The sequence below is a fragment of the Nerophis ophidion genome, linkage group LG02 (genome assembly GCF_033978795.1).
Source record: "Nerophis ophidion isolate RoL-2023_Sa linkage group LG02, RoL_Noph_v1.0, whole genome shotgun sequence".
Taxonomy (NCBI): domain Eukaryota; kingdom Metazoa; phylum Chordata; class Actinopteri; order Syngnathiformes; family Syngnathidae; genus Nerophis; species Nerophis ophidion.
Genome location: NC_084612.1, coordinates 15,626,760 through 15,654,503, shown reverse-complemented (window position 1 = coordinate 15,654,503; position 27,744 = coordinate 15,626,760). Strand labels below are relative to the sequence as shown.

Here is a 27,744-nt window from a genome sequence, read left to right as displayed (position 1 = left end):
TCCTACCTTATACACACACCATAATAATACTCCTATGTTTATTGTGCCAACAATCCATCAGGAGGTGCAGCTTCATAGCTTACCAGAGTCGTACTAAAACATTGTGATAGGTTTTTAAGTGTAATGTTCTATATTTTCAATGGAACATATACAACTTAGGTGTTGTTTACCCGAGTTATATTGCCATCATATTGCAGTCTACACGTATATCTTATGTTTGACTGCCATCTACTGGTCACACTTATCAATACATTATGTACCAAATACAATTGCTTCGAGGTCGGTAGACAAAACCAGAATTATTTCGTACATTGGGTGCACTGGATTATGAGGCCCACTACAGAGTTTTGAGATGAAAAAAAAAGATTTTAAGTGTGCCTTGTAGTCTGTAAAAAAAAGAAAAAAGCTGCACACACAACACCTATGTTGATTTAAGAACTTGCACGAATTTAGTGTTTTGAGGACAATATAATATTACATTACTATAACGAGGAGATGTGAGCAGAGTGGTTCAATGACAAAATGTGAGCCAGCATCACGATTTTCACCAAGTTAGCACGTGTAGCTTCGAATGTAGCTTTCTTTCCTTGATAGACAAACTGTCACTTGAAAAGTTACATTGGGGATTCAAAGATCAGACACGGGGGGGGGGGATAACTCTAGAAAGCTGGCCAAGAGCCAAACCACGGCAGATGACAGCCAAGACATAGGGGGAGTAAACTAAGCCAGGTGAGAGGTCTCATGTTGGCCTCTTAGAGCTGAGATTCTGGCAAACTATTGTCATTGCAATACTTTGACATTTGGCAGACTATTTCGGATTGTCACAATAAAACAGGACATAGTGCGTCCATTTGCAGCTAGATACAAATAGCATACTTTTGTTCCTAAATACAGGACGACTATGTTGTTAAAGAGTCGGTTGGCAACCTTAGTTCCGGTTTACTTCACAGAACTAAGAAGTGGCCTGATAGTTAACAGTTTGTTTTGGTATTATGTCCCCCGTATTAGTATTAAAACTGCTATGGTCTCTTCACCATCTTCTTGGAACAAAGAAGTAGTCTAATAGCTAAGAAACAAAGATCCACACACAATGACTAAAATACAATGATATACCGTGAATTCAGGACAATAAGCTGCTAGTTTTTTTCCTACACTTTGGACTAGTGTTGTCCCGATACCAATATTTTTCTACCGGGACCAGTACCAAAATTATTTGGATACTTTTCAGTACTTTTCTAAATAAAAAAGACCACAAAAAATGTGTTTTAACAAAAAATCTTACGATACATTAAACATGTTTCTTATTGCAAGTTTGTCCTTAAATAAAATAGTGAACATACTAGACAACTTGTCTTTTAGTAGTAAGTAAACAAAACAAAGACTCTTAATTTGGTTGCTGACATATGCAGTAACATATTGTGTCATTTATCATTCTATTATTTTGTCAAAATTATTACGGACAAGTGGTAGAAAAATAATTATTAATCTACTATTTCATTTACTGATAATATCTGCTTACTTTCTCTTTTAACATGTTCTATCTACACTTCTGTTCAGATGTAATAATCACTGATTCTTTTGTTGTTTGATACTTTACATTAGTTTTGGATGATACCACAATTTTGGGTATCAATCCGATACCAAGTCGTTACAGGATCATACATTGGTCATATTGTATACTGGACGGCGTGGCGCAGCGGGAGAGTGGCCGTGCGGAATCCGGGGGTCCCTGGTTCAAATCCCATCTATTACCAACCTCGCCGCGTCCGTTGTGTCTTGAGCAAGACACTTCACCCTTGCTCCTGATGGGTGCTGGTTAGCGCCTTGCATGGCAGCTCCCTCCATCAGTGTGTGAATGTGTGTGTGAATGGGTAAATGTGGAAGTAGTGTCAAAGCGCTTTGAGTACCTTGAAGGTAGAAAAGCGTTATACAAGTACAACCCATTTATCATTTATATTCTTTCAAGTCCTCATGTATCCAGAGACATATTTCCTGAGTTTATAAACATAATATGATTTTTCATAGAAATTAAAGAAGATGTTGTGACGCCAAAAAATATTTATGTAATCATAGTAGTATCGACTATATACGCTATTGTAGTTGGTATCATTACAGTGGATGTCAGGTGTAGATCCACCAATGGTGAATCTTCACATTTTGATGCCGGTAAGCTACGGTGTGTAGTGAAGCATGTTTAGCTATTCCTCGTCCTGCATGGATGATACTTGTAACAAACATACTTCATTTGTCGCCATGGAGGCGAGGATAAATGATTCAGAAGTAGCTAAAACACTGGAGACGGCAGATAGACGTTAGCTGCTAGCAAGCTAGCCATGTCTTAAAGGACATCTTCCTGAGGGCTGTTTCAGTGTAATAACTTCACCTTTATTGTTGGTTTTTAAGCCAAAATGCGTCCATTCTACCTTTTCTATCTACACACTGTCTGCTTGTAAGTAGTCCGTGATTGTGCACTGCCGAACATGCTCGTCTGCTCGTAAACCAGCAATGACGCGACGTGACGACGACGGGGGGGTGGTGGACCGGTACATTTCAGAGGCAGTATAGTACCGAATAAGATTCATTAGTATCGCAGTACCGGTATACCGCACATCCCTAGTTTGGACCCTCTGGATTATGAGACGGTGTAGCTAATTTATGGATTTTTTTTGCTGACGGCCATAAAACAAACTAACAAACAATAAAAACAACAAGTGAATACAATGGGAAGGTGTTTTAGTGTTCTTTTGGACGATTTTGCTCACTGCAGGTAGTGTGGTGTCTTTCCATTTCCATTTCCATTTTTTTTTTCAACCCGAGTGCTGTTCATTTTTCTACTCGTCAATAGCGTTTCTACTCGTCTGGATTCTTAGATGATCTCGGGCCCAGAGAAGCCGGCGGCGTTTCTGGATGTTGTTGATAAATGGCTTTCGCTTTGCATAGTAGAGCTTTAACTTGCACTTACAGATGTAGCGACAAACTGTATTTAGTGACAGTGGTTTTCTGAAGTGTTCCTGAGCCCATGTGGGTATATTCTTTAGAGATTGATGTCGGTTTTTGATACAGTGCCGTCTGAGGGATCGAAAGTCACGGTCATTCAATGTTGGTTTCCGGCCATGCCGCTTACGTGGAGTGATTTCTCCAAATTCTCTGGACCTTTTGATGATGTTATGGACCGTAGATGTTGGAATCCCTAAATTTCTTGCAATTGCACATTGAGAAACATTGTTCTTAAACTGTTTGACTATTTGCTCACGCAGTTGTGGACAAAGGGGGTGTACCTCGCCCCATCCTTTCTTGTGAAAGACTGAGTATTTTTTGGGAAGCTGTTTTTATACCCAATCATGGCGCCCACCTGTTCCAAATTAGCCTGCACACCTGTGGAATGTTCCAAATAAGTGTTTGATGAGCATTCCTCAACTTTATCAGTATTTTTGCCACCTTTCCCAACTTCTTTGTCATGTGTTGCTGGCATCAAATTCAAAAGTTAATGATTATTTGCACACATCAGTTTGAACATCAAATATGTTGTCTTTGTAGCATATTCAACTGAATATGGGTTGAAATGTATTTGCAAATCATTGTATTCTGTTTATATTTACATCTAACACAATTTTCCCAAATCATATGGAAACGGGTTTTTAAAAGAAAACTGTTTTTTTGGTTTTTTTTACAAAATGCTACACAAATTTTAACAAAGTCAAATACATATAAGGCGAAAAGGAATGTATCCAACACTTCTGTTTTCTGAAGTAAATCTGTACAGAAGATATGGACATCGACATCAAGTAAATGATTTGCCAGAGTGGCCAAAGAGGACAGAGTAAAAAAAAAAAAAAAAAAATTAAAATTTAAAAATTTAAAAATATATATATATTTTTTTAATCGATTAAGAATCGTTACAAGTAAAAACCATTTGACACACCAAGTAAAAAGTATTATTATTTTCATTGTTATCTACCAGTTGTTGAAAACATGATTTTAAAACAGTTTTCTTTTTTTGTAGTTGTGTCAGTAAAAAAAATGTACATTTGGTTTTTCCGTCCTTCTTCCATGTATGATCAAAAAAACCCATAGAAGATCATTATCGTCAACCATCAATGGCCCTATTTCACTGATGAAAGTCTTTTTCGAAGTACTTAGTACTCGTAGTACATATTCAGAATAAGAGCAGGGCTGTGTGCCTCAATATCACTTAGCGGCATCTCTTTGATAAGAAAAAAATAAATATACAAAGAAAAATAAAAAAAGAAATAAAAAGTGCCTGTGGTCTGTGGAGAGGAATAGCAGTAAAAAGCACTAAGCTGAATTAGCTTCATAACCAAGGTCATAACACATACAGTAGTGTAGCTTTGAGTTAATTGGACTGTGCTTTCAGGAAATGTATTCATTGACGCACTCGTTGACATTTAATAAAAAAAAAATGTGATGTATTAGTCATAAGTGAATTAGTCATAAGTAATAAATTAAAAAAATAAAAACAACGTAGTCAGTCACAAAGATGACATTCAACACTTCCGGACAGATGAATTATGCCTTTGGTCCACAAAAGATGTAAACATTTTTAAAATCCTATTGTCACTCATCTGTATTACACAGACAGAAAAAGGCTATGGAGCGTAACAATGCAAGGTTCAATATGGCAATTGAAGCGAAGTCACCTTGAGTGCTCGGGGAGGGCGACTTTGTCCTTTTCCCACGTAATTACAGGTGTGGTGATGCCATCGATCCGGCACTGGAATCGGGCTGTACCCCCAGCGTGTAGCGTGTGCGGCGAGGGCTCTTGATGGAAGGGGGACAGCTCTGAGAAAGACAGAGGAAAGTCAGGCGATGCATTTTGTGTCGAATGTAGGTCGCTTGCCAGGTGACACCATGCAATTTATTGAAATCCCTTCCCAGCAGTGCCAATATACTAAATTACTGCTCATAAGAAGACAGACAATTGTGGGGATACAACCATACTTATGAGACATATGATGAAAAACCATCATGTCGTCAACTTTATGGAAGAAAATGTGTTTTGCTTCAGCAAGTTCAATACAAAAGGATCTCCGCCAGGAAGTTGGGATCGCCGTTCGTTAGTTAAAATTAAAGTTAAGTTAAAGTATCACTGATAGTCACACACACACACACACTAGGTGTGGTGAAAGCACCCTCTGCTTCCCCTTGTTCCACCCCCTGGGAGGTGAGGAGAGTAGTAAGCAGCAGCGGTGCCTACGTTCGGGAATCAGTTTGCTGATTGAACCCCCAATTCCAACCCTTGAAGCTGAGTGCCAAGCAGGGAGGTAATGAGTCCCATGTTTATTGTCTTTAGTATGACTCGGCCGGGGTTTGAACTCACAACCTACCGATCTCAGGGCGGACACTCTATCTACAAGACCACTTAACACAGGAGTAGGGAACCTATGGCTCTCGAGCCAGATGCGGCTCTTTTGATGACTGCATCTGGCCTTTAGATAAATCTTAGCTGACATTTCTACATTATATCCGATGGTAATCCGACAGGTTCAAACACTGATGAAATCTATTAAACAGACGAGAAGCAAGGAATCATGCAGAGACAGAGTTCAATTTGGCCCAATGAGGAGACATGTGTTTTGGGCTGTATTCTAGTTACAGATCCAAACTACGTTCTAATTGTCCAGCCTGTGTGCTTCCTCTATTTGGGAGGTCCCTGTTTACATCACTGATGCTGTCGCTAAGGGAAGGAGGTAATCTCGACAACTCCAGTTAGACACAAAAATTGACTATATACAAAAATGGAAATGTGTTGACACTGGTGATATCGCCTTTTCTCTCTGCTCTGTCTGCGTCACGGCGGTGTCCGGCCTTGGCAGTCAGCAGGCCGTTCCTGGACACTGATACCAGACTAGCTTGCAATATTTTGGATTGCCAGTTTTGCACGGACAAAGAAAAATACCACTTCAGCACAATTGACAATAATTATAGCAACGGCCCTTAAGCATAAAAGTTGTGTGATAATATATGCATAATTTTCTACCATACCTGTTCATGAAGTTGCATTAATGGTAAGAAGTATTTTAATTATTATTGGTTAACCTCAGAATAAAAATCCTATTAGAAAGAATAAGAGACTTATTATACTTTAGAAATGTTGATCTTATCCATCCATCCATTTCCTACTGCTTATTCCCTTTCGGGATCACGGGGGGCGCTGGCGCCTATCTCAGCTACAATCGACTTTTGTTGTATTTGGCATTAAAAAATTGTAGCTGAGATAGGCGCCAACGCCCCCCAAGACCCCCTAAGGCATGGGTGTCAAACTCTGGCCCGCGAGCCAAATTTGGCCCGCCGTGTAATTTAATTTGGCCCTTGAGACAATATCAAATTAACATTACAGCTGGCCCGCCGTTATTACACAGCAGCGGTGCCGCTGTAACACCTCAATTTCTCACACTTGCCAATCCTCCCGAAGTTCAGTGCCCCTCCCGAAAATCTCCCGGGGCAAGCATTCTCCCGATTTTTACCTGGACAACAATATTGAGGGCCTTTAGCATTCTCTACAACCTGTCGTCACGTCCGCATTTCCTCCATACTGTCAGGCCTGGACTGTGGATGTTTGTGCTTCCTCGATGCAAGGATGATGTGGGACGAGTCAGGCATGAATGTAAGTACATGGTTTATTTAATAAACAAATAAACAACAAAAAGCGTTCACAATGGAGGAAGAAACTTGGCTAAACAGTACAAACGTGAAACAAAAAACCTGCTCAAGGGCATGAAAGACAATTTAACTATAAACTTAAACAGCACGATGGCAAGACTAAAGACATGAAACAAAAGAGTGCACCGTGGCATAAATATATAAACTTACTCGGCATGGAACTGTGGAGAGGACGTAAAGGTTTGGACAGCATGGGTAGGGTGCGTGTGAGTGTCAGGATCCCAGGACGAAGACAAGAAAAAGAGTGACTTAAATAGCTGTGATGATTAGTGAAAACAGGTGAGGCTGAGAACAGGGACGTGACAGGTGAAAACTAATGAGGTTGGCATGGAAACAAACAAAACCAGGAAGTGCAAAACGTGACTGATTGTCCAAAATCAAAAACATAACATGACAAAACAAAACATGATCCATTTGTGTGACAGAGCCCCCCCGTTAAAGACAGCTCCCAGATGTCCAAAACAAAAAACAAAACAAAACTATGATCGAGAGTCATGGGAGGGCGGGAGGGGGACATGGCGGTGGATTGCCAAACCACGTGTCCCCGTATCCAACGGGGCAAAGTCAAGTGGCGGCGACGCGTGGAGGACCGAGGTGGGCGACCCGGGAACGGCCATATCCGTGACCGACCCCCTTGGCGTGGCGGACGACCACGTAGTGGCCACAACTGTGGCCGACGAGGAGGGCGTGGCGGACGACCACGTAGTGGCCTCAATTGTGGCCGACGAGGTTGGCGTCTTTGTCGTGGTGGACACCCACGTAGCAGCCACATCCGTGACCAACAAGTGTCGTCATCGTGGCTGGGCTTGGCAGTCGACGTGGACTTGGGCTTGGTGGTCGACATGGACTTGGGCTTGGCGGTCGACGTGGACTTGGGCTTGGCGGTCGACGTGGACTTGGGCTTGGCGGTCGATGTGGACTTAGGCTTGGCGGTCGACGTGGACTTGGGCTTGGCGGTCGACGTGGACTTGGGCTTGGCGGTCGACGTGGACTTGGGCTTGGCGGTCGACGTGGACTTGGGCTTGGCGGTCGACGTGGACTTGAGCTTGGCGGTCGACGTGGACTTGAGCTTGGCGGTCGACGTGGACTTGAGCTTGGCGGTCGACGTGGACTTTAGCTTGGCTTCGACATGGAGCTGCCACTGGCGGCACTTGGCGGTCGACGTGGAGCTGCCACTGGCGGCACTTGGCTTCGACGTGGAGCTGCCACTGGCGGCACTTGGCGGTCGACGTGGAGCTGCCACTGGCGGCACTTGGCTTCGACGTGGAGCTGCCACTGGCGGCACTTGGCGGTCGACGTGGAGCTGCCACTGGCGGCACTTGGCGGTCGACGTGGAGCTGCCACTGGCGGCACTTGGCTTCGACGTGGAGCTGCCACTGGCGGCACTTGGCTTCGACGTGGAGCTGCCACTGGCGGCACTTGGCGGCGTGGACTTGGACTTTGGCGTGGACTTGGAGCTGGACGAGGTGGCCTTGCTGGAAGCTGCAGCTTAATCGGCCGAAAGACTGGTGGGGGTGGCCGTGATGGCCGCTGTGGCTTGGCAGGCTGAAAGACTGGAGGTGGAGGACGAGCTGGTCGCTGTGGCTTGGAACCGCACCGGGCAGAACCAACCCAAAAGCTCCCAGCCCCAACCCCCCCCTCAAGGAGTGGCTGCCAGACACTTTCATCATGACCTGGAAAAGTATTTTGGGGTGGGCGTAGGGAGGTGAGGAGGAGGGCAGAGTCTTCCCCTTTAAATTGTCCATATTGTCTTTGTATTGTCTTTGTTTGATTATCTGCAAAAAAATATTGTGGCTTGGGGTGGGGGCTTGAGTCCTGGGGGGCGTGGCATGAACTTTGGATGGCTGTGATTGCTGTGATCTGTTGTGCAAAATCATTTTTTGTAATAATTAATCATTGTTATGGGGTCTGAGTCTTCTGTTGGAGGTGGGTGATTAACTGTGAAAGTCCTGAAAAAAAAATCTTCCTGATCTGTGATGTGTGTTGACGGTGGCGTGATGTTGTCGTGGAGAGTCCGGGCAGCTCGCGGTCCACTTCCGCCCTGAGTGGGAGGAGCTTGCTGGCGTGACGCTTCCTTTCCGCACCTGGAAGCCTTCCCCAACGTCCTTCGTCGAGGGTGACGCTTCAGGAAGACGGCATGGCGTCATCTTCGGACCAAATGGATTTTATTGGCACCAATTTGCCATTTGGCCCCCACATCATCTCTTTGAGCACCATGGAGGAATAGCGGAGCGTTTCCTCCTCCATAGCGCGCAGCACCGCCAACGAAGCCTCGTCCAAATTATCATCTGCGAAGGAGTTTTTCTGCTGGGAACTTTCTGTCATGCTTGGACATGGATTGAGTGTGCTCCTTCGACGCAGCGGGATTACAGGACGAGCCAGGCGTGAATTAAGGTACATGTTTATTTGGAATTCTAAATACAAAAATAAACAAACTAAGGGCGCTCACAAAGAGGTATAAAACTTGGCTACAAAAATACAATCAGGAAAACAAAACAACTGCTCGATGGCATGAAAGACAATGAACTAACTTAAACTTGCACTGTGTCAAAACTATGAATAACTAACACAAAAAAAAACTTACTGTGACAGGTACAAGGGGCATGGATTGCAAGGTAATTGAAGGTGCGTGAAGGCATGAAGCAGAATGCAAATAGCAAAGTTCCCAGGACGAGGACAGAAACAGAATGATATAAATAGCAGCTATGATGATTAGAAACAGGTGTGGGACTGAGTGCTGGGCGTGACTTGGAGACCAGGTGGAAACTAATGGGTTACTGTGGATAAACAAAACCAGGAAGTGTAAAACGGGAAACAAGAGTCCAAAAACAAAAACATAACATGACAAAACAAGATCCATAGGTGTGACACATACAAACAGCGTGCAGGCCCACTCGCATAATATATGCGGCTATTACACACATAAGTGAATGCAAGGCATACTTGGTCAACAGCCATACAGGTCACACTGAGGGTGGCTGTATAAATAATTTTAACACTGTTACAAATATGCGCCACACTGTGAACTCACACCAAACAAGAATGACAAACACATTTCGGGAGAACATCTACACTGTAACAAAACATAAACCCAACAGAACAATTACCCAGAACCCCTTGCAGCACTAACTCTTTCAAGACGCTACAATATATTTTGATATTTACCTCAGAAGGCTGCAAATAGAAAAGAGGCATTAAATTTGTATTTAAATTTTATCTGATATGCCATTGATATTTTTTAATTATTATTGTTATTATTTGAAACTCGATTTTGCATGTCACTATAAAGTTACTGAATATAAGCCTTGCTTGTTCAATGTCCAATGCAGAAGTTGTTTGGGTCCCTATTAAAAGGTTAATTTGTTCAACCTTGGCCCGCGGCTTTGTTCAGTTTTAAATTTTGGCCCACTCTGTATTTGAGTTTGACACCCGTGCCCTAAGGGAATAAGCGGTAGAAAATGGATAGATGGATGGAAATATTATATGGCTCTTACGGATGTACATTTTAAAATATTTAGCTTTCATGGCTCTCTCAGCCAAAAAGGTTCCCTACCCCTGACTTAGCAGATCATTTCAGGGGTTCTTAACCTTTTTGACCCCCCGGGGCCCAACTTTACCAAAACAAAAGGGCCTGGGGCTCACTCAAATATTAACACTGAATAGTAGGGTTTTCAAAAAATATATATTTCCAAATGAATCATGATTCTTTTTTGTAACGATTCTTAATTGATTAAAAAAAATCTAAATGTTTTTTTTTTTTTTCATCTTATTGCTGATGTCGATGTCCATATCTACTTTAGTAAAGAAATGTGTGGCATACTTTTCTTGTTGCCTTATTTGTATTTGACTTCATTAAATACTTTGGTAGATTGATTATTAAAAAAATATATTTTTTCTTTCAAGTAAAATAGAAATCTGTCACAGTTGTTTATAAATGTTATAGAGGAATGTACAGGGCTTGAATTTAACCCCAGCAACTGCGACAAAAGCCACGACCGCCCTCGTCATTTGCCGTGATGCCCTACAAAATTGACCAACATCAGCGGCAAGAACATGCCGTAACCAACTTTGACTTTTTACTAGTTAATGAACGAGGGATAAATGGAATAATGATCATCTGCGATAAAATTCCCGAGGGTTAGCAATACCGTCTAATGTTTTAACTACCGAAAACCGGTCATTTATTAATGCATTTTCTGCAACACAAAGTCAGGCGCATGCGCTCGAGTGTCGTTTGGCTTGATAATCAAGGCGGACAAGCTACACAGACTTTGCTTGGGAGATTTCCCCTCGGAGTAAACGGAGCCAAGCGCTTGGTAAAACGTTGTTTTCCCTCGCTGCGTTTAAGAGTGCACTGCTGTGTTTAGATGGAGACAGGTGTGGACAATATTGGAGACGGACACACTTGTCCATCCATCCATCTTATTCCGCTTATCTGAGGTTGGGTCGCGGGGGCAGCAGCCTAAACAGGGAAGCCCAGACTTCCCTCTCCCCAGCCACTTCGTCTAATTTATGAACACTGACTTTTTGCAGTGTAGTAGCTCACACACACGTTTGCACACGTGTTTAGCGTGTGGTATTTGGATCTAAGTAGATCAGGCCCTAAGTGTGTCAGCATTGATGTTTTAATGTGTTATTGTGGAGTGTGAATTTATTTTGCTCGCAGGGACTAAAGATAGAAATCAGCAAGAACAATATAACCTGGTACACAGCATCTTCACCTTGTGTCTAATGTTTTCTGTGCACGGTCTTTGGCAAATAAACTAACAATCAAACACGACATGGTTGAAATCCGCTACCATAATTCTACATTTTATTCTTTGCAAAACACAAGGGAATCTAATTTGTCTTTTAAGACAGTTAAACAGTTAAATGTCCTCCTACTTCACCGAGGACAAACAGAGGGATCTAATCATGCGTGGCGAGATTGTAACTTCTTCTTCTCTTTAGCTGGAATTTGTTGGCAGCGCCCCAATATTCACAACTTCACACTTTCACACGCAAGGGAGGGCGGGGGGCTTCTTGCTTGGTTTGGGCACCAGGGGGCAACAGAGAGCACTGTTTGTCCCTATTACCTTTGACCCCTCCAACAGGCACTGCAAAAAAATAAAATAACTGACAAAATATGGATACAAAAACGAGATTTGGGGGGGAAAAATACTCAAAACTAGTGAAATCATCTGTCCATGCAACTAGATAATTTTACTTGATAATACATCCCGAATTAAGATTTTTTTATTAAGAAATTAGCAGGACTTTTAAGTATTTCATACAGATAACAAGCATATTAAACTTGTAAATCGTAAATTATGCATCTATTACGTGGGGAAAACCAAAATATCTTATTTGAATAGTTATGTTCTTTAAAGTTTTCTAACTAGAATGGACAAAATATAATTATTGATGCTAAAATTAAGATTATGACATGAACTAGTGTTGTAACCAAACCAATATTTTGGTACAGGTACTACAATTATTTCGATACTTTTCTAAATAAAGGGTACCACAAAAAAATTTAATGATTGGTTTTGTATTAACAAAACATTTTAGGGTACATTAAACATATGTTTCTTATTGCAGTTAAGTCCTTAAATAAAATAGTGAAAATGCTAGAAAACTTGTCTTTTAGTAGTAAGTAAACAAAAAAACGCTTCTAATTAGTCTGCTGGCATATGCAGTAACATATTGTGTCATTTTACACTGTATTATTTTGTCAAAATTATTAAGGACAAGTGGTAGAAAATGAATTATTAATCTACTTGTTCATTTACTGTTAATATCCGCTTACTTTCTCTTTTAACATGTTCTATTCAGACTTCTGTTAACATGTAATCATCATTGATTCTTCTGTTGTTTGGTACTTTACATTAGTTTTGGATGCTACCACAAATTTGGGTATCAATCCGATACCAAGTCGTTACAGGGTCATACATTGGTCATATTCAAAGTCCTCATGTGTCCAGGGAAATATTTTCTGAGTTTAAAAACATGATATACATTTTTTTTAAAAGAAAGATGTTGTGATGCCCAAAAATATTGATGTAATCATAGTAGTATCGACTAGATACGCGCCTGTACTTGATATTATTACAGAGAATGCTAGGTGTCGATCCACTCATGGTATTTGTTTACATTTTTTTTACATTTTGGGCGGTGACGGACCGGTACATTTCAGAAGCGATATAGTAGCGCAAAATGATTCATTAGTACCGCGGTACTATACTAATACCGGTATACCGTATAACCCTAATGTGAACTTAATGACTAAAAATAAGTAAATAACTCTCAAAACTAGGGACCTTTTGAATAATACAATTTTAAATCTTGGAGAGTGGCAACAAATTTGCAGTGTGCAACCTTTTCTCTCTGGCACTCATCGAGGATGGACGCTCCCCTTTCCTCTCCCTTATCTCTCCTGCTTGCTTCTTTATTTTGTCTTGTCTTAACTTTCTTGTTGCCTCTTTTTGCACTGCTCTCCAAATCTAAATATTAGATCTTTTTAACTGGCCTCAACAAAATTGACAAGATCTTGCGTTTGGGGGAACCTGCTGTCGTGACGAAGCGGTTGTTGCTGGACACACGACGGACTCTTGGGAGAAGAAGGAGGGCCGCGTGCCTGGCGACCCTTTTCTGTCGAGGACGTGAAGATGTCCACCCATTCGGAATTATGACAACAGGACATCTGCTGATTGGAGTAAGCGTTGCTCTGGTTTGTCGACAAATTGGAAGTTGGTGGCAGTCTTCAAAGTACCCCAAAGCTGCCCCAAATGATTGGAGGATGCGGGAAGAACTGTGGATTATATCGGACTGTCTACCCCGCAGGTTTTGAGGACCAGTCTTAGACAATTTAGAGTGAAAAGCAAATTTTATTTTCACTCGCATGAAAAAAAAAATCATTCTAACTTGGATTGCTTCCCTGGCTTTGAGACTCTCCCGAAGGACAGCACAGCGAAGACACAAACTCCCTTCTTGTCTCTCATGGACACACACCTGTTGTTGTTGACTGTGGACTAGCGACTGCAATACATCAAGGCCGCGTAACAGAGGCACACTACGGGCTTACACACACACACACACACATCCACAAAAATATAAGCCACACATACACACCCCATCCCCCCAAACCCAACGCCCTCGAGGCAAATCCCATAGGGGTGATGAATGGATGGCCAGCGCCTGAGAGCTGCACCATGACCTTGAAATACCTTGCTTCTGTTGCTAGATATCTCGAGATGCATGTTGTAATATGTATATGTGCTTTGCTATGGAGGATTTTTTCCCACTCCAGACTGGGCCCCCTTAGGAGCCCAGTCTGGATTGTATTTTTTTACTCAACCTTCCTTTGCGTTTACCTTTTTCCCATCTTTTACGGGGCGCCCTATGGCGACCCATCACGTTCTTGTTCTGTAACCCTGTACACTGTTTGTTTGTCTAATCTTGAACAGGTTTGTGCTGAAAACAAAGTTTCGTTGTACTGTGCAATGACAATAAAGACCTATCCTATCCTATATTCATTGTTAATAACCCTAATAAAACACTTTAAAACCATTAGCAGCCTTTGTGTACAAAAAAACAAACAATTAAGTAATTCAGTTGAAAGCTGCACAAAAAAAAATATTTGGTGTAATTCAAAGAAATCAGACATTGTATGACTATAAAAGACATATTGTCATGCTCTTATTGCTGTGGCCATAAATTAGAAGTCACCCAGCCATGGTTTTAATATGTAGTTTAAGTCAGATTTGTCATAACTGCTGCCAAATCTGTTAAAAAAAAAAAAAAAAAAAAAACTCTTTAGAAAATGGACATTGATTTTTCCCTTTTGGCAAGCTCGACAGGACAAGTTGATGATTAAAAGTCCGACATACTGCTGTTACAGCATCATGTAAACACACCGACCGTATCACTGCCGCCGCAAAAAAAAGAAAAAAAAAAGAAAAAAGTGGGCGTCAGTGTGTTTGAGTTGAAGAACAGCTGATCAGCGAGAAGCCACATCAGCTGACATCAATGCCAAGAGGCCAGTGGGTGTCCACAGAGGACACTGTGATGAGACAATGGCCACTTGCTGACCTTTCCGCCTCACCTCTATCAAAGAGTTGTTTCCAACCCTCTCCCAGAATGTCATTGATCAGCAAATAGTTTTTTTTTTTGATAGTCATACAGGCCGGCGCTTGATGTGATATGACTTCCCTTGACTTTACCCCAGTCTTTGGCCCCATTGCATATCAGATAACAGTGTCCCTCCTCTTGTGCAAGCCATCTGCAGGATGACCTCTTTTAGTGACAGTCACATTGTCACTACCCATCATCAATGACTTTATTTTAATCCCTACAACATATACAAAGCAACCTCATAAAGGTGAACATATCAATGTATGATTGATTGATTGATTGATACTTTTATTAGTAGATTGCACAGTTCAGTACATATTCCGTACAATTGACCACTAAATGGTAACACCCGAATAAGTTTTTCAACTTGTTTAAGTCGGGGTCCACGTTAATCAATTCATGGTATCCTGTCCACTACCTGTCATCTTTAATCCCACAATCTCCTTACATCAGTGGCCCCCACCTTAATATGAAAGTTTCATTTTAGTGCGGCCCGCAAGTTTTATATGAATGGCGCTTGACGGCGTTGTGTGCCGAGCTGAAGGAATCTAACAATCACGGTTTGGTATGTGGCTCTTTTGGGCCAAACATTGACGTCACTTGCATGATGCAAGCAGAGAAAAGTGTTGCCGCTTTTACACCAGACCCGCTCGCGCTCTTCCTACCACCTTCCCTCCCTCGCTTGCCCGCCTGCCCGCTCTCCCTCTCTTGCTGTGTGTGTGGGTCTCTCTCGCTCCCTGAGGAGTCGAGCGGCCCGGTAGCTTCCGAAGCACTTCCGAAAGACCGAGTGACAATACAAAACTGTGGTGCACTGAACCCCAGCGCCGATACTCCGACAGTCATGATGTTCCGGGCTAATTGTGCTAACGTAAATGATAAAAGGGTGGAGTGCCATCTCTGGGTTGGGGAGGAGACCCTGCCCCAAGTGGAGGAGTTCAAGTACCTAGGAGTCTTGTTCACGAGTGGGGGAAGAGTGGATTGTGAGATCGGCAGGCGGATCGGTGCGGCGTCTTCAGTAATGCGGACGTTGTATCGATCCGTTGTGGTGAAGAAGGAGCTGAGCCGGAAGGCAAAGCTCTCAGTTTACCGGTCGATCTACGTTCCCATCCTCGCCTATGGTCATGAGCTTTGGGTCATGACCGAAAGGATAAGATCACGGGTTCAAGCGGCCGAAATGAGTTTCCTCCGCCGGGTGGCGGGGCTCTCCCTTAGAGATAGGGTGAGAAGCTCTGCCATCCGGCAGGAACTCAAAGTAAAGCCGCTGCTCCTCCACATCTAGAGGAGCCAGATGAGGTGGTTCGGGCATCTGGTCAGGATGCCACCCGAACGCCTCCCTTGGGGGGTGTTTAGGGCACGTCCAACCGGTAGGAGGCCACGGGGAAGACCCAGGACACGTTGGGAAGACTATGTCTCCCGGCTGGCCGGTGGACGCCTCTATATCCCCCGGCAAGTGTTAGACGAATTGGATGGGGAGAGGGAAGTCAAGGCTTACCTGCTTAGGCTGCTGCCCCCGTGACCCAACCTCGAATAAGCGGAAGATGATGGATGGATGGATGGATGGATGGGTTGTACTTGTATAACGCTTTTCTACCTTCAAGGTCCTCAAAGCGCTTTGACACTACTTCCACATTTACCCATTCACACACACATTCACACACTGATGGAGGGAGCTGCCATTCAAGGAGCTAACCAGCACCCATCAGGAGCAAGGGTGAAGTGTTTTACTCAGGACACAACGGACGTGACGAGGTTGGTACTAGGTGGGGATTGAACCAGGGACCCTCGGGTTGGGCACTGCCACTCTTCCACTGCACCACACCATCCGTAACTGTAAAACTCCACGGCGAGCCCCCCCCCATCCCTCCCGTTGGCTCCAGACCGAGGCAATTTTTGTTATGTGCGTCCAAAATGGATCTTTTAAGGTTCTGGGGTTGCCTACTCCTGCGATAGTGGAAAAGCGGCAAATGAGTGAAAGCAACAGAGACGTTGCCATGGAGACGAGGGTTTTCTTACGCGCCTAGCTGCAGTCACAACGTGACACTTGCCCGTTAGTAATGACAGTCCCCGATAACCTGGACCAATTCAAACAGTTATTTTTTAGCGGGGGGTGTATTTTGTAGCGTCCCGGAAGACTTAGTGCTGCAAAGGGGTTCTGGGTATTGGTCCTGTTGTGTTTGTGTTGTGTTACGGTGCGGATGTCGTCCCGATGTCAGATTATGTTTGTGACGAACCCCAAGATGCAGAGAAGGCGGCAGGCATTGTAAAGGAAAACATGATTTAACACAAAAAAAACAAACAAAATTGTTCAAACAAAAGGCGCGCACGAGGCGGATAACAAACTTGGTTATGAACAAAAACACTTACTGTGACACGAAGCAACTATGGCATGAACAGAGTGAACAGAAGTAGACAAATCTACAACGATAAGTAATAATGACGATGACAGGTAGTGGTGACAATAATCCAGCCCAGAGTGGAGGAACAAGCAGGTCTAAATAGCAACTGGCTGATTGACACCAGGTGTGGCCCCGTGCCAATCAGCCACAGCTGAGGGGAAAAACATTTAGGGATTACAGCAGGAAATAAAGACAAAATAAGAGCGCTGACAGGAAATAAGACAAACAGAGAAGAAAAACTAGAACTTGACCAAACTGTCAGGTACAAACCTGACAGTAGGCCCCCCTTCACATAACGGATACCAGATGTACTAGAAAAGCAACCCCTCCCCAACCCCCCCAAAAAAAAGTCCAAAGTCAAGGGAGGGTGGAGGGAGGACAAGGCGGTTGGCTGCCAGGCCAGGTGTCCCCGCAACCAGCGGGAAAGAGTCAGGTGGCGACGGCAAGTTGAACGCCGCCACAATTAGCGAGGCGGTCGCCTGTGAAATGACCACATCTGTGGCCGACAAGCGTATGGTGGCCCACCGGACAGGACGTTGGTGACCCCTGCTGGCCCACCGGACAAGATGGTGGTGGCGACCCCTGCTGGCCCACCGGACAAGATGGTGGTGGCGACCCCTGCTGGCCCACCGGACAAGATGGTGGCGGCGACCCCTGCTGGCCCACCGGACAGGATGGTGGTGGCGACCCCTGCTGGCCCACCGGACAGGATAGTGTTGGTGACCCCTGCTAGCCCACCGGAAAGGATGGTGGTGGCGACCCCTGCGGGTCCACCCGGACAGGATGGTGGCTACCCCTGCTGGTCCACCGAACGGGATAGTGGTGGCGCCCCCTGCTGCTGGCCCACCGGAGAGGATGGTGGTGGCACCCCCTGCTGCTGGCCCACCGGAGTGCGTGGTGGCGTCTGCTGGCCCACTGGAGTGCAAGGTGGCGTCTGCTGGCCCACCGGAGATGATGGCGCCGTAGGTTGCAGACCCACTGGAGATGATGGCGCCGTAGGTTGCAGACCCACTGGAGATGATGGCGCCGTAGGTTGCAGACCCACTTGCGGGAGTAGCTGTGCTTCCTCAGCTGCACAGCTACTCGGATCCCAGACGTCCTCCCCAGATAGGCCCACAGACGACAGGGGTGAGTGGGAGTGCGAGCGGCCAAACTTTTCTTTAAATTAGCCATAAATGATTGCGCTTTGTTAAGCCTCTCCGCCAAGGAAATCTCTGTGAGGTTCGTGTTAGGCTGGATTATTCTGTCAGAATGAGTTTGTGATGGGGTTTCACAGTGGCAGAGGGGTTAGTGGGTCTGCCTCACAATACGAAGGTCCTGCAGTCTTGGGTTCAATCCCAGGCTCGGGATCTTTCTGTGTGGAGTTTGCATGTTCTCCCCGTGAATGCGTGGGTTCCCTCCATGTAGTCCGGCTTCATCCCACTTCCAAAGACATGCACCTGGGGATAGGTTGATTGGCAACACTAAATTGGCCCTAGTGTGTGAATGTGAGTGTGAATGTTGTCTGTCTATCTGTGTTGGCCCTGCGATGAGGTGGCGACTTGTCCAGGGTGTACGCCGCCTTCCGCCCGATTGTAGCTGGGATAGGCGCCAGCGACCCCAAAAGGAAATAATCGGTAGAAAATGGATGCATGGAGTTTGTGAAGAACCCCAAGATGCAGAGAATGAGGCAGACATTGAATAAGAAAACATTATTTAATTTAGTACTAAAACAACAACAAACTAAAGGTGCGCACAAGGCTGAGAACAAAGTTGGCTAGGAACAGAAACTAGCACAAAGGCTAACTGTGGACTACAAACAAAAACACTTACTGTGACACAAAGGAACTATGGCATGAACAGAGTGAACAGAAGTAGACACAGCTACAACGATAAGTAATAATGACATTGACAGGTAGTGGTGACAATTATCCAGCCCAGAGTGGAGGAACAAGCAAGTCTAAATAGCAACTGGCTGATTGACGCCAGGTGTGGCCCTGTGCCAATCAGCCACAGCTGAGGGCAAAAACACTCAGGGATTACAGTAGGAAATCAAGACAAAATAAGAGCGCTGACAGGAAATAAGACAAACACAGAGGAAAAACTAAAACTTGACCAAACTGTCAGGTACAAACCTGACACCCGAAATGTGTTTGTCATTCTTGTTTGGTGTGTGTTCACAGTGTGGCGCATATTTGTAACAGTGTTAAAGTTGTTTATACGGCCACCATCACTCAGTGTGACCTGTATGGCTGTTGACCTAGTATGAATTGCATTCACTTGTGTGTGTGAAAATCCGTAGATATTATGTGACTGGCCCGGCATTCAAAGGAAGTGCCTTTTTATTGGCGCTCTATACTTCTCCCTACGTCCGTGTACACAGCAGCATTTTAAAGAGTCATAAATTTTACTTTTTGAAACCGATACCTAATATTTTGAAACCGATAATTTCCGGTATTACATTTTATAGAATTTAATCGGCCGATAATATCGGACATCTCTAATCATAATTAAAGATAAAATATTTTTTTTATTTACTTAGCCTAAATATCTGAAAATATTCATATTCTCTTCATGTCATATTATGCTCGTTCCAGTGCTGTTGTTTTTAGGTTAGTGTTCAATCAGAATACTGGTAAATGGGTTATACTTCTCTAGCTGCCATGCAAGGCACTAACCATGACCTATCAGGAGCAAGGGTGAAGTGTCTTGCTGAAGGACACAATGGACGTTGGTAAAAGGCAGGGGTTGATCCAGGAACCCTCAGGTTGCTGGCACGGCCACTCTCCCGCGCTATTGCAAAAATAGATTTTTAACTCTTTTTGGCTCGGGAAGGTTTGCATGTACAGATCTTTCGACCCCGAATATAGGACAACAATATTATTTTCAGACGTTTGTACTGCAATGCAAATATATTTTAATTAATATCAATAATACACCCAAAAACTATGTATATACATTTTATTATAATGTAATTGTATATTATGTAATTATATACATTTGTGGAATTAATTTGTCTTAAACTGATATTATAATATATTTTCATCAGTTTCCTTTTTTTATATTATCTAAAAAAAATGTTTATTTAAGTGTGCGTTCTAGTAATACTACCTTGATATTACATAATCATTTTTTAATATGTCAGGGTTCCTGCAGTCTAACTTAAAGGCCTACTGAAACCCACTACTACCGACCACGCAGTCTGATAGTTTATATATCAATGATGAAATATTAACATTGCAACACATGCCAATAAGGCTTTTTTAGTTTACTAAATTACAATTTAAAATTTCCCGGGAGTTTCGTCTTGAAAACGTTGTGTAATGATGGCGTGTACGCGTGACGTCACGGGGTTTTAGGAAGTGTGAGCGCTACGCACATACAGGTAAATGTCGTCTGCTTTAATCGCATAATTACACAGTATTTTGGACATCTGTGTCGCTGAATCTTTTGCAATTTGTTCAATTAATATTGGAGGAGTCACAGTAGAAAGATGGAGTTGGGAAGCTTTAGCCTTTAGCCACACAAACACTTGGTGATTACTTGTTTAAAATTCCCGGAGGTGAAAATTTACTATGGATCACATGAATCCAGACCGAATGTCAACCAGCAGGTTTCGGTGAGAAAATTGTGGTTAAAAAGTCAGTTCTTACTGGAGAAAAGCTGAGCTTGTGCCGTCCATAGCTGCCGTCGACTCCCCTGAGACACTGCGCGTCAACACCCGGCCGTGGAGACACCCTTCCGACTATCAGGTACTATTAAACGCACTAAAACACTAGCAACACTATAGAAAGATAAGGGATTTCCCAGAATTATCCTAGTAAATGTGTTTAAAAACATCGGAATACGTCCCAATGCTATCGCGTTTTTTTTTTTTTTTAACTCGTTTTTTTTTTTTTTCCTAGTCAGTCGTTATCAATATCCTCAAACACGAATCTTTCATCCTGGCTCAAATTAATGGGGAAATTGTCGTTTTCTCGGTCCAAATAACGGTTTTTTTTTGGAGACTCCCATTAAAATCAATGTGAATATATGAGGAGCCATCAACATGTGACGTCATCATCTGCGACTTCCGGTAAAGGCAAGGCTTTTTCAGGAAGTACCGAAAGTGGCGAACTTTATCGTCAATTTTCTCTACTAAATCCTTTCAGCAAAAATATGGCAATATGGCGAAATGATCAAGTATGACACATAGAAGGGACCTGCTATCCCCGTTTAAATCAGAAAATCTCATTTCAGTAGGCCTTTAATGCTTTTTAATGCCCCTTAAAATAAATGTAATAATGCCCAAGTCCCACTGCATATAGTTATTTCAATACAGTCAAAAGCTTACAAAAGACAGAATTGTATTATCAAAATGTAATCCTTTTCAATGCCATTTAAGGACTTAATTTTTTGCAAAATCCATTTTATATGTTTATATAATTTTCTATTCTTACACTGTATGTATTATTTTATTTGCAATGTTTCTATTTCTAGTGTGTGTTCTATTAGTAATCCCTACTCTATATTATTGTTGGACCAGCTAAGTCACCTCCCAAACTGTGTTAGTTCAGTTCAGTTTCAGTTTATTTCCAACATGCATACGATACAACATATTTCCAGTTGTTTCATTACAGCACGTCCGAAAAGGAGTAGGAAGAAGCAGAGTTTGTTTAACCCCTTTTTATATTATAACATTTTTATCCAATGTCCCCGTTCTGTTTGTAACATAACAATGAATAAATAATTAATAATTACATAAATAAATACACCACAAGTAAGTAAACAAATATTAAATGCATAAATAATCATTATCTCATTAAAAAAAAGGCTCAACATGTTCGTCATAGTTCTTCTGTGTGAAGACTTGTAGTTTGAGCAGTCTTTTAGAGTGAATCATATTGGTGCTTTGTTTGATTCCCTTTCTGTTAACCCATTTCATAATTTAATTCCACATATGGATATGCTGAAGGTCTTAAATCTTGTAAAAACTACATTGCTACTATAATGAAAACAAACTTGAACATCGGAAACAATATCTGGAACGATATTGATATTCATCTTTGGGGCACCTGTATTGAGAGAGGTTAAACAGGTCAAAAAATGCCAAGAGCTGTTTATTTTTTTAAGTATTTTAATTTATACGAGGGTATGTGCTGTGTTGCACTTACAAATTCCAGAAAGCAAAACCTATTTCCAACAAAAATTCCTAGCCAAAGCGGCATCTGTCTCTAAGCATGCAACCTCGCATTCCTGTGCATGGTATCGCTGGGGAACAAGGGAGGCGACTCGAAAGCAGGTGGCTTTTCTTAATATGTTATCACAGGTGTGATCAGAGATGTGTTTTTTTCCCTGCGCTGGCAGCTGCGGAGGAGAACATCCACTCAATATCAACGTTAAAGCACCTCGGCGAGGACCTCTCGCCGCGCTGATCAAATCGCTCTCCCGCAGAACTGCTGATTTGATTCACAAACACGCAAACTGAAGGTCAGCTTTAATGGTCTCGGAAACCTTTCCCTTCACCATGACTACTCGGCGGCCTCCATCCGCCTCCTCACTATTCATATAGCCCCCACCCCACCTCCACCCACCTTATTGTCCCCAAAACAAGAGCTCCTTATAAATAGGCATTTGGCAGCTGACAAAAGCGTGGGCATCCTCAGAGGGCACGGTGTCATTTTACACAATGCTAATGAGTCAATAAAGAACACCTCTGAAGAGCTGGAAACAAAAGGGATCATTAAAAATAAATTACTGTCTCTCTCCGTGTGCCCTAAATGTATTTAAAAATGTACATTGAGTGACACCTGGAGGCATTCTGTTTATTCATATTGTGCAAAGTGCCAGTTGTCATTAATATGTGGCACATTATATGACAGGTCCAGGTTTGACGTACACATTGACATGAAAAGCAAAATATAGTGAATTGTAATTATTCTATCTATATTCTTTTTCCTGCATGCATTCAAATTGAACAAGTTCTTCATATATATATATATATATATATATATATATATATGCATGTATAACACATTGAATGAGAAGGTGTGTCCAAACTTTGGTCCTGTACGTACGTGTCGGATGTGCTAATGTCCTTGCGTGTTACTCGTTTACCAAGCAAAGGTAACACGCGAGGACATTAACACATCCGACACGTACGTAGGATTAACCGAAGGAGCGTTTGAAGTCAGATGGACTAATCACAAGGCCTCCTTTAGAAACCAGACCTTGCGGAATTCTACAGAACTCAGCAACCACATTTGGAACCTCAAAGACAATAATGTTGAATATTCAGTAACATGGCAAATTCTTGCATCCAGCACACCTTACAACAGTGGTAATAAAAGATGCAACCTATGCTTAAAAGAGAAACCGTTTATTATATATCATCCAAACCTGTCATCCCTCAACAAGCGCAGTGAAAACATATCAACATGCCGTCACAGACGGAAATACCTCCTAGGTAACACATGAGCCAATCACCATGCCCCTACGCCTGCCTGTACCCACCCACTCTGTGCCCTATATAAACCATTGTATGTGAATGCTTCCATTAAAATCTCCTGGTGATTGAGGGAACCTCTCATGAAACAGTTCTGTAAAGATGAAGTAGTCTTGTGATTTTTCCCCCACACACACACACACATATACATATATATATATATATATATATATATATATATATATATATATATACACACATACAGTACAGGCCAAAAGTTTGGACACACCTTCTCAATCACAACACAACTGATGGTCCCAAACCCATTGATAAAGCAAGACATTCCACTAATCAACCCTGATAAGGCACACCTATGAAGTGAAAACTATTTCAGGTGACTACCTCTTGAAGCTCATCGAGATAATACCAAGAGTGTGCAAAGCAATAATCAGAGCAAAGGGTGGCTATTTTGAAGAAACCAGCATATAAAACATATTTTCAGTTTTTAGACCTTTTTTGCGGAGTACATAACTCCACGTGGGTTCATTCATAGTTGTGATGCCTTTAGTGACAATCTACAATGTATATAGGATAACACTTTTGTATGGACAATCTACAATTTAAGTAGGATATCACTTTTGTATGAGGAACATATTATCCATTAATTAGTAGCTTATTAATGTAACACACTTAATTTAGAGTTATTTGGACACTAGGGGAACATATAAGGGTTAGGGTTACTAATAAGCAATCATTCTGAGGTTATTAAGGGAACATTCTTAGGTAATGACTTACAAGTTGTATAATAAGGTCATGCAGATTAAGGCATTAATAAGTACGTAATAATGACAAATTAATTATCGGTGAAATTGTATTCCCCATACTAAACGGTTGCCGTAAAAAGTAATGAAAAAAAAAAACACTTTGAATGAGGTGTGTCCAAACTACATACATACACATATATATATATATATATATATATACATACACATATATATATATATATATATATATATATATATATATATATATATATATATATATATGTATATATATACATATATATATACAGTATATATAAGCATTATATATAAATTATTAATATTATAATACTGTAAAACTGTATTTATATTATTCACATGTGAATAATGCTGTATAATAGACTGTATTTATATTATTCACATAAAAAAAAAAACCCTAAGTTTTTATTATTTATTGTGAGCAAACTGTGGTGCTGAATTTCCCCCAGGGATCAATAAAGTACTTTCTATTCTACATAATTATAATTATATTCAGATTGAAATATAATTTAAATACATTTTTACCGACCAATGTGGCCCTCCAGTTAAAATAATTGGCCATGTCTGGCATGTTACAATCAAACAGCCATAACAAGTACTATACTTACAGTATAAACACTTTATAGGGTTCAACAAAAGACTAAAATGGCGAATTCTAACTAGCTTTGAATTCTAAATTTAACAAGATACAACTTTTTAAAACGTGTTATTGTGTTTATAGTTACTTGCAATGAAACATCTTCATAGTGAGACTTGAGTTAGGATTGGATATGAGGCAACAAAATTGGACTGGGATGGGGGACCAAAAATGAAGATTGGGACATCCCTATTTGCAACATTTAAAACTGAATGGCAGTGTTCTAGCTGCATATACAAGGCGATATCTGGGATAGTTTGAGGCCATTATTTCCTTCCATCATGCACAGTACAGGGCTACTTACTTGCCAGCAGAACGTTAACAGTCCGGCTGCTCAGGGCTCCATGTGCGCTGGCACTTACGCAGCTGTAACCCCCCTCCAAACCCCAGGGAGGCGGCCCATCCTTGGAGGCGGGCAGCAAGAGGAGGGATCGGTTGGCGACATACTGCAGGGCATCGCTCCCTTCCAGGGGAAGCGGTTGGCCGTTGCGTAACCAGGTGATGTTGAACGGCGTGTCGCTGGCCCCCAGGTTGCAGTCCAGCGTGAGGCGGGACTCCGGCTCCAACACCACATGGCTGGGTCCTGCCCCACAGCTCAGCTCCACGGAAACAGGCTTATCTGTGTGGCACAATTGGACACAATATGCACGTTAGAATAAAGTCCATTCATTGAAATGGTTCTAATGGTATGACTTGCAGCCTGAGAACTTGGCCACAACTCCCTGCAGGGAACCACTTTATTACTCTTTGAAAACCGCTATAAATCAAACATCGCCGTTTTTTTTCCCCTCACTGATTCGATTATTGTTGTTCTTAGCTATCAGTTTCAGCATTGGGCAATTTGTCATTTTATAGCAGGACTTCAATGGAGTCAATAATGTTGGCAGCATTCTTGAGGCGTGGGGCCAGCAGCGGAGAAGGGTGGAGGAAGAGGGGGCGGAGGAGCGCTGGAAATGAAATGGGCACAGCAGCTTGGAAGGATTTGTATGTCAGCAGCAGAACATTAAATTTAGAGTGGGGAAGTCCTGGAGCCAGAGGTGTTGGAAGATGAGTCACAGAGTGCTTTAGAAGCTGCACTGGAATGAGACGTTGCTGATATTATTTATGATTTCCTATGTGGGCATGTAGCAAAACTCTGAAGTCAAACACGATCCTTTCCTGATTGATGTGCGATTTGTTTACAGATTTTCAAGTTGACCCATTGGGAATTAAGATAATCCAATCAAGGGCGAACCTGCTGCTTTAATATATGACCTGTTCAAACTGGTCAGGCATTGTTGGAAGTAAGAGTGGGTGAGGGCATGTATTCAAACCGGGGTAATATTTTGACAAAAATCTTCATTGAAAACTGATGTATACAATATGGAGATAGACGAACATTGATATACAAACCCTGCATTGTCGGAATATTTCTAGTTACCAACATCACAGCAAATAAACATATGTTTTTTGTAGGGCTATAATATACAGTACAGTCCAAAAGTTTGGACACAGGTTTCTCATTTCAATGTGTTTTCTTTATTTTCATAACTATTTAAATTGTAGATTTTCACTGAAGGCGACAACAATCTGACACCTGAACTGAAGTGAAAACCTCTCGAAGCTTATCAAGAGAATGCCAAGAGTAAGCAAAGCACTATTCAGAGTAAAGGGGTGCTATTTTGAAGAAACTAGAATATAAAACATGTTTTAAATTATTTTCACCTTTTTTTGTTGAGTACATAACTCCACGTATTCATTCGTAGTGTTGATGCCTTCAGTGACAATCTACAATGTAGATAGTCATGAAACTAAAAAAAACACATTGAATAAGAAGGTGTGTCCCAACTTTTGGCGTACTGTTCATATATATATATATATATATATATATATATATATATATATATATATATACATCAGGGGTCTCGAACTCAATTTACCTGGGGGCCAATGGATGCAGAGTCTGGATGAGGCTGGGCCGCGAGAAAAAAAATGTTGCATACTCTTCAGCATGTCTAGTTGTATAATGACGTTTAAAATTGTATTCCTTGTGCACAGCAACTTTCTCTGTGCAAATAAGACACGCCGGGGTGCCCGTGTGCTCAACCAAGAAATGTTGCAACTCTTACTTTTCCTGGAATTGTCTTTGCTCATCACTAACCTTTCTCTTCGCTGCAGGCTTTGAAAAAGACATGTTTGGTGTAGTGGAATATATTTGTATTTAGCCGACGCACGGAGAATAATATGTTATTTCCGCAATGTGTGTCGTTCTGCTTTTCCTTCCTACAGCAACATGGCGGTCGACGTATAATGGCCGTGAAAAAGTACCTGGATAGCGAGCGCAAAAAAGGGATGGCTCCCGGAGTGTTATCCGGCGTCATATAAAAATATATGCAGTGTTCATCGTGTGAGGCAATGCAAATTAAACTATAAAAACTGTTTGAAATGGTCCAGGTTATCAGGAACTGTTATTACTGACGGACAGGTGTTGCGGTGTGACTGCAGCCAGGCACGTAAGAAAACCCTCGTCTCCATGGCAACGTTTCTGTCGCTTTCACTCATTTGCCGCTTTTCCACTAACGCAGCAGTAGGCCAACCAGAACGTTGAAAGAGCCATTTTGGACCCAAATAACACAAGGATGTCAAGCGCCATTCAGATAAAACTCGTGGGCCGCATTTACATTAAACTTTCATTTGAAGGTAAGGGGCCGCTAAAAAATGTCTCGCGGGACGCAA

At 42.3% G+C, this 27,744-nt stretch overlaps 1 protein-coding gene across 1 annotated transcript in view; it reads right to left on the bottom strand.

The window, feature by feature from the left end:
• The window catches only part of igdcc4 (immunoglobulin superfamily, DCC subclass, member 4), a 232,452-nt gene that overhangs the window by 91,964 nt on the left and 112,744 nt on the right, over positions 1-27,744 (bottom strand). Inside the window, exons 2-3 of the mRNA XM_061878024.1 lie at positions 25,334-25,648; positions 4,659-4,800 (exon numbers count right to left, since the gene is read on the bottom strand). Of these exons, the coding sequence (XP_061734008.1) occupies positions 4,659-4,800; positions 25,334-25,648 (457 nt within the window). The remainder of the gene's footprint in view (positions 1-4,658; positions 4,801-25,333; positions 25,649-27,744) is intronic.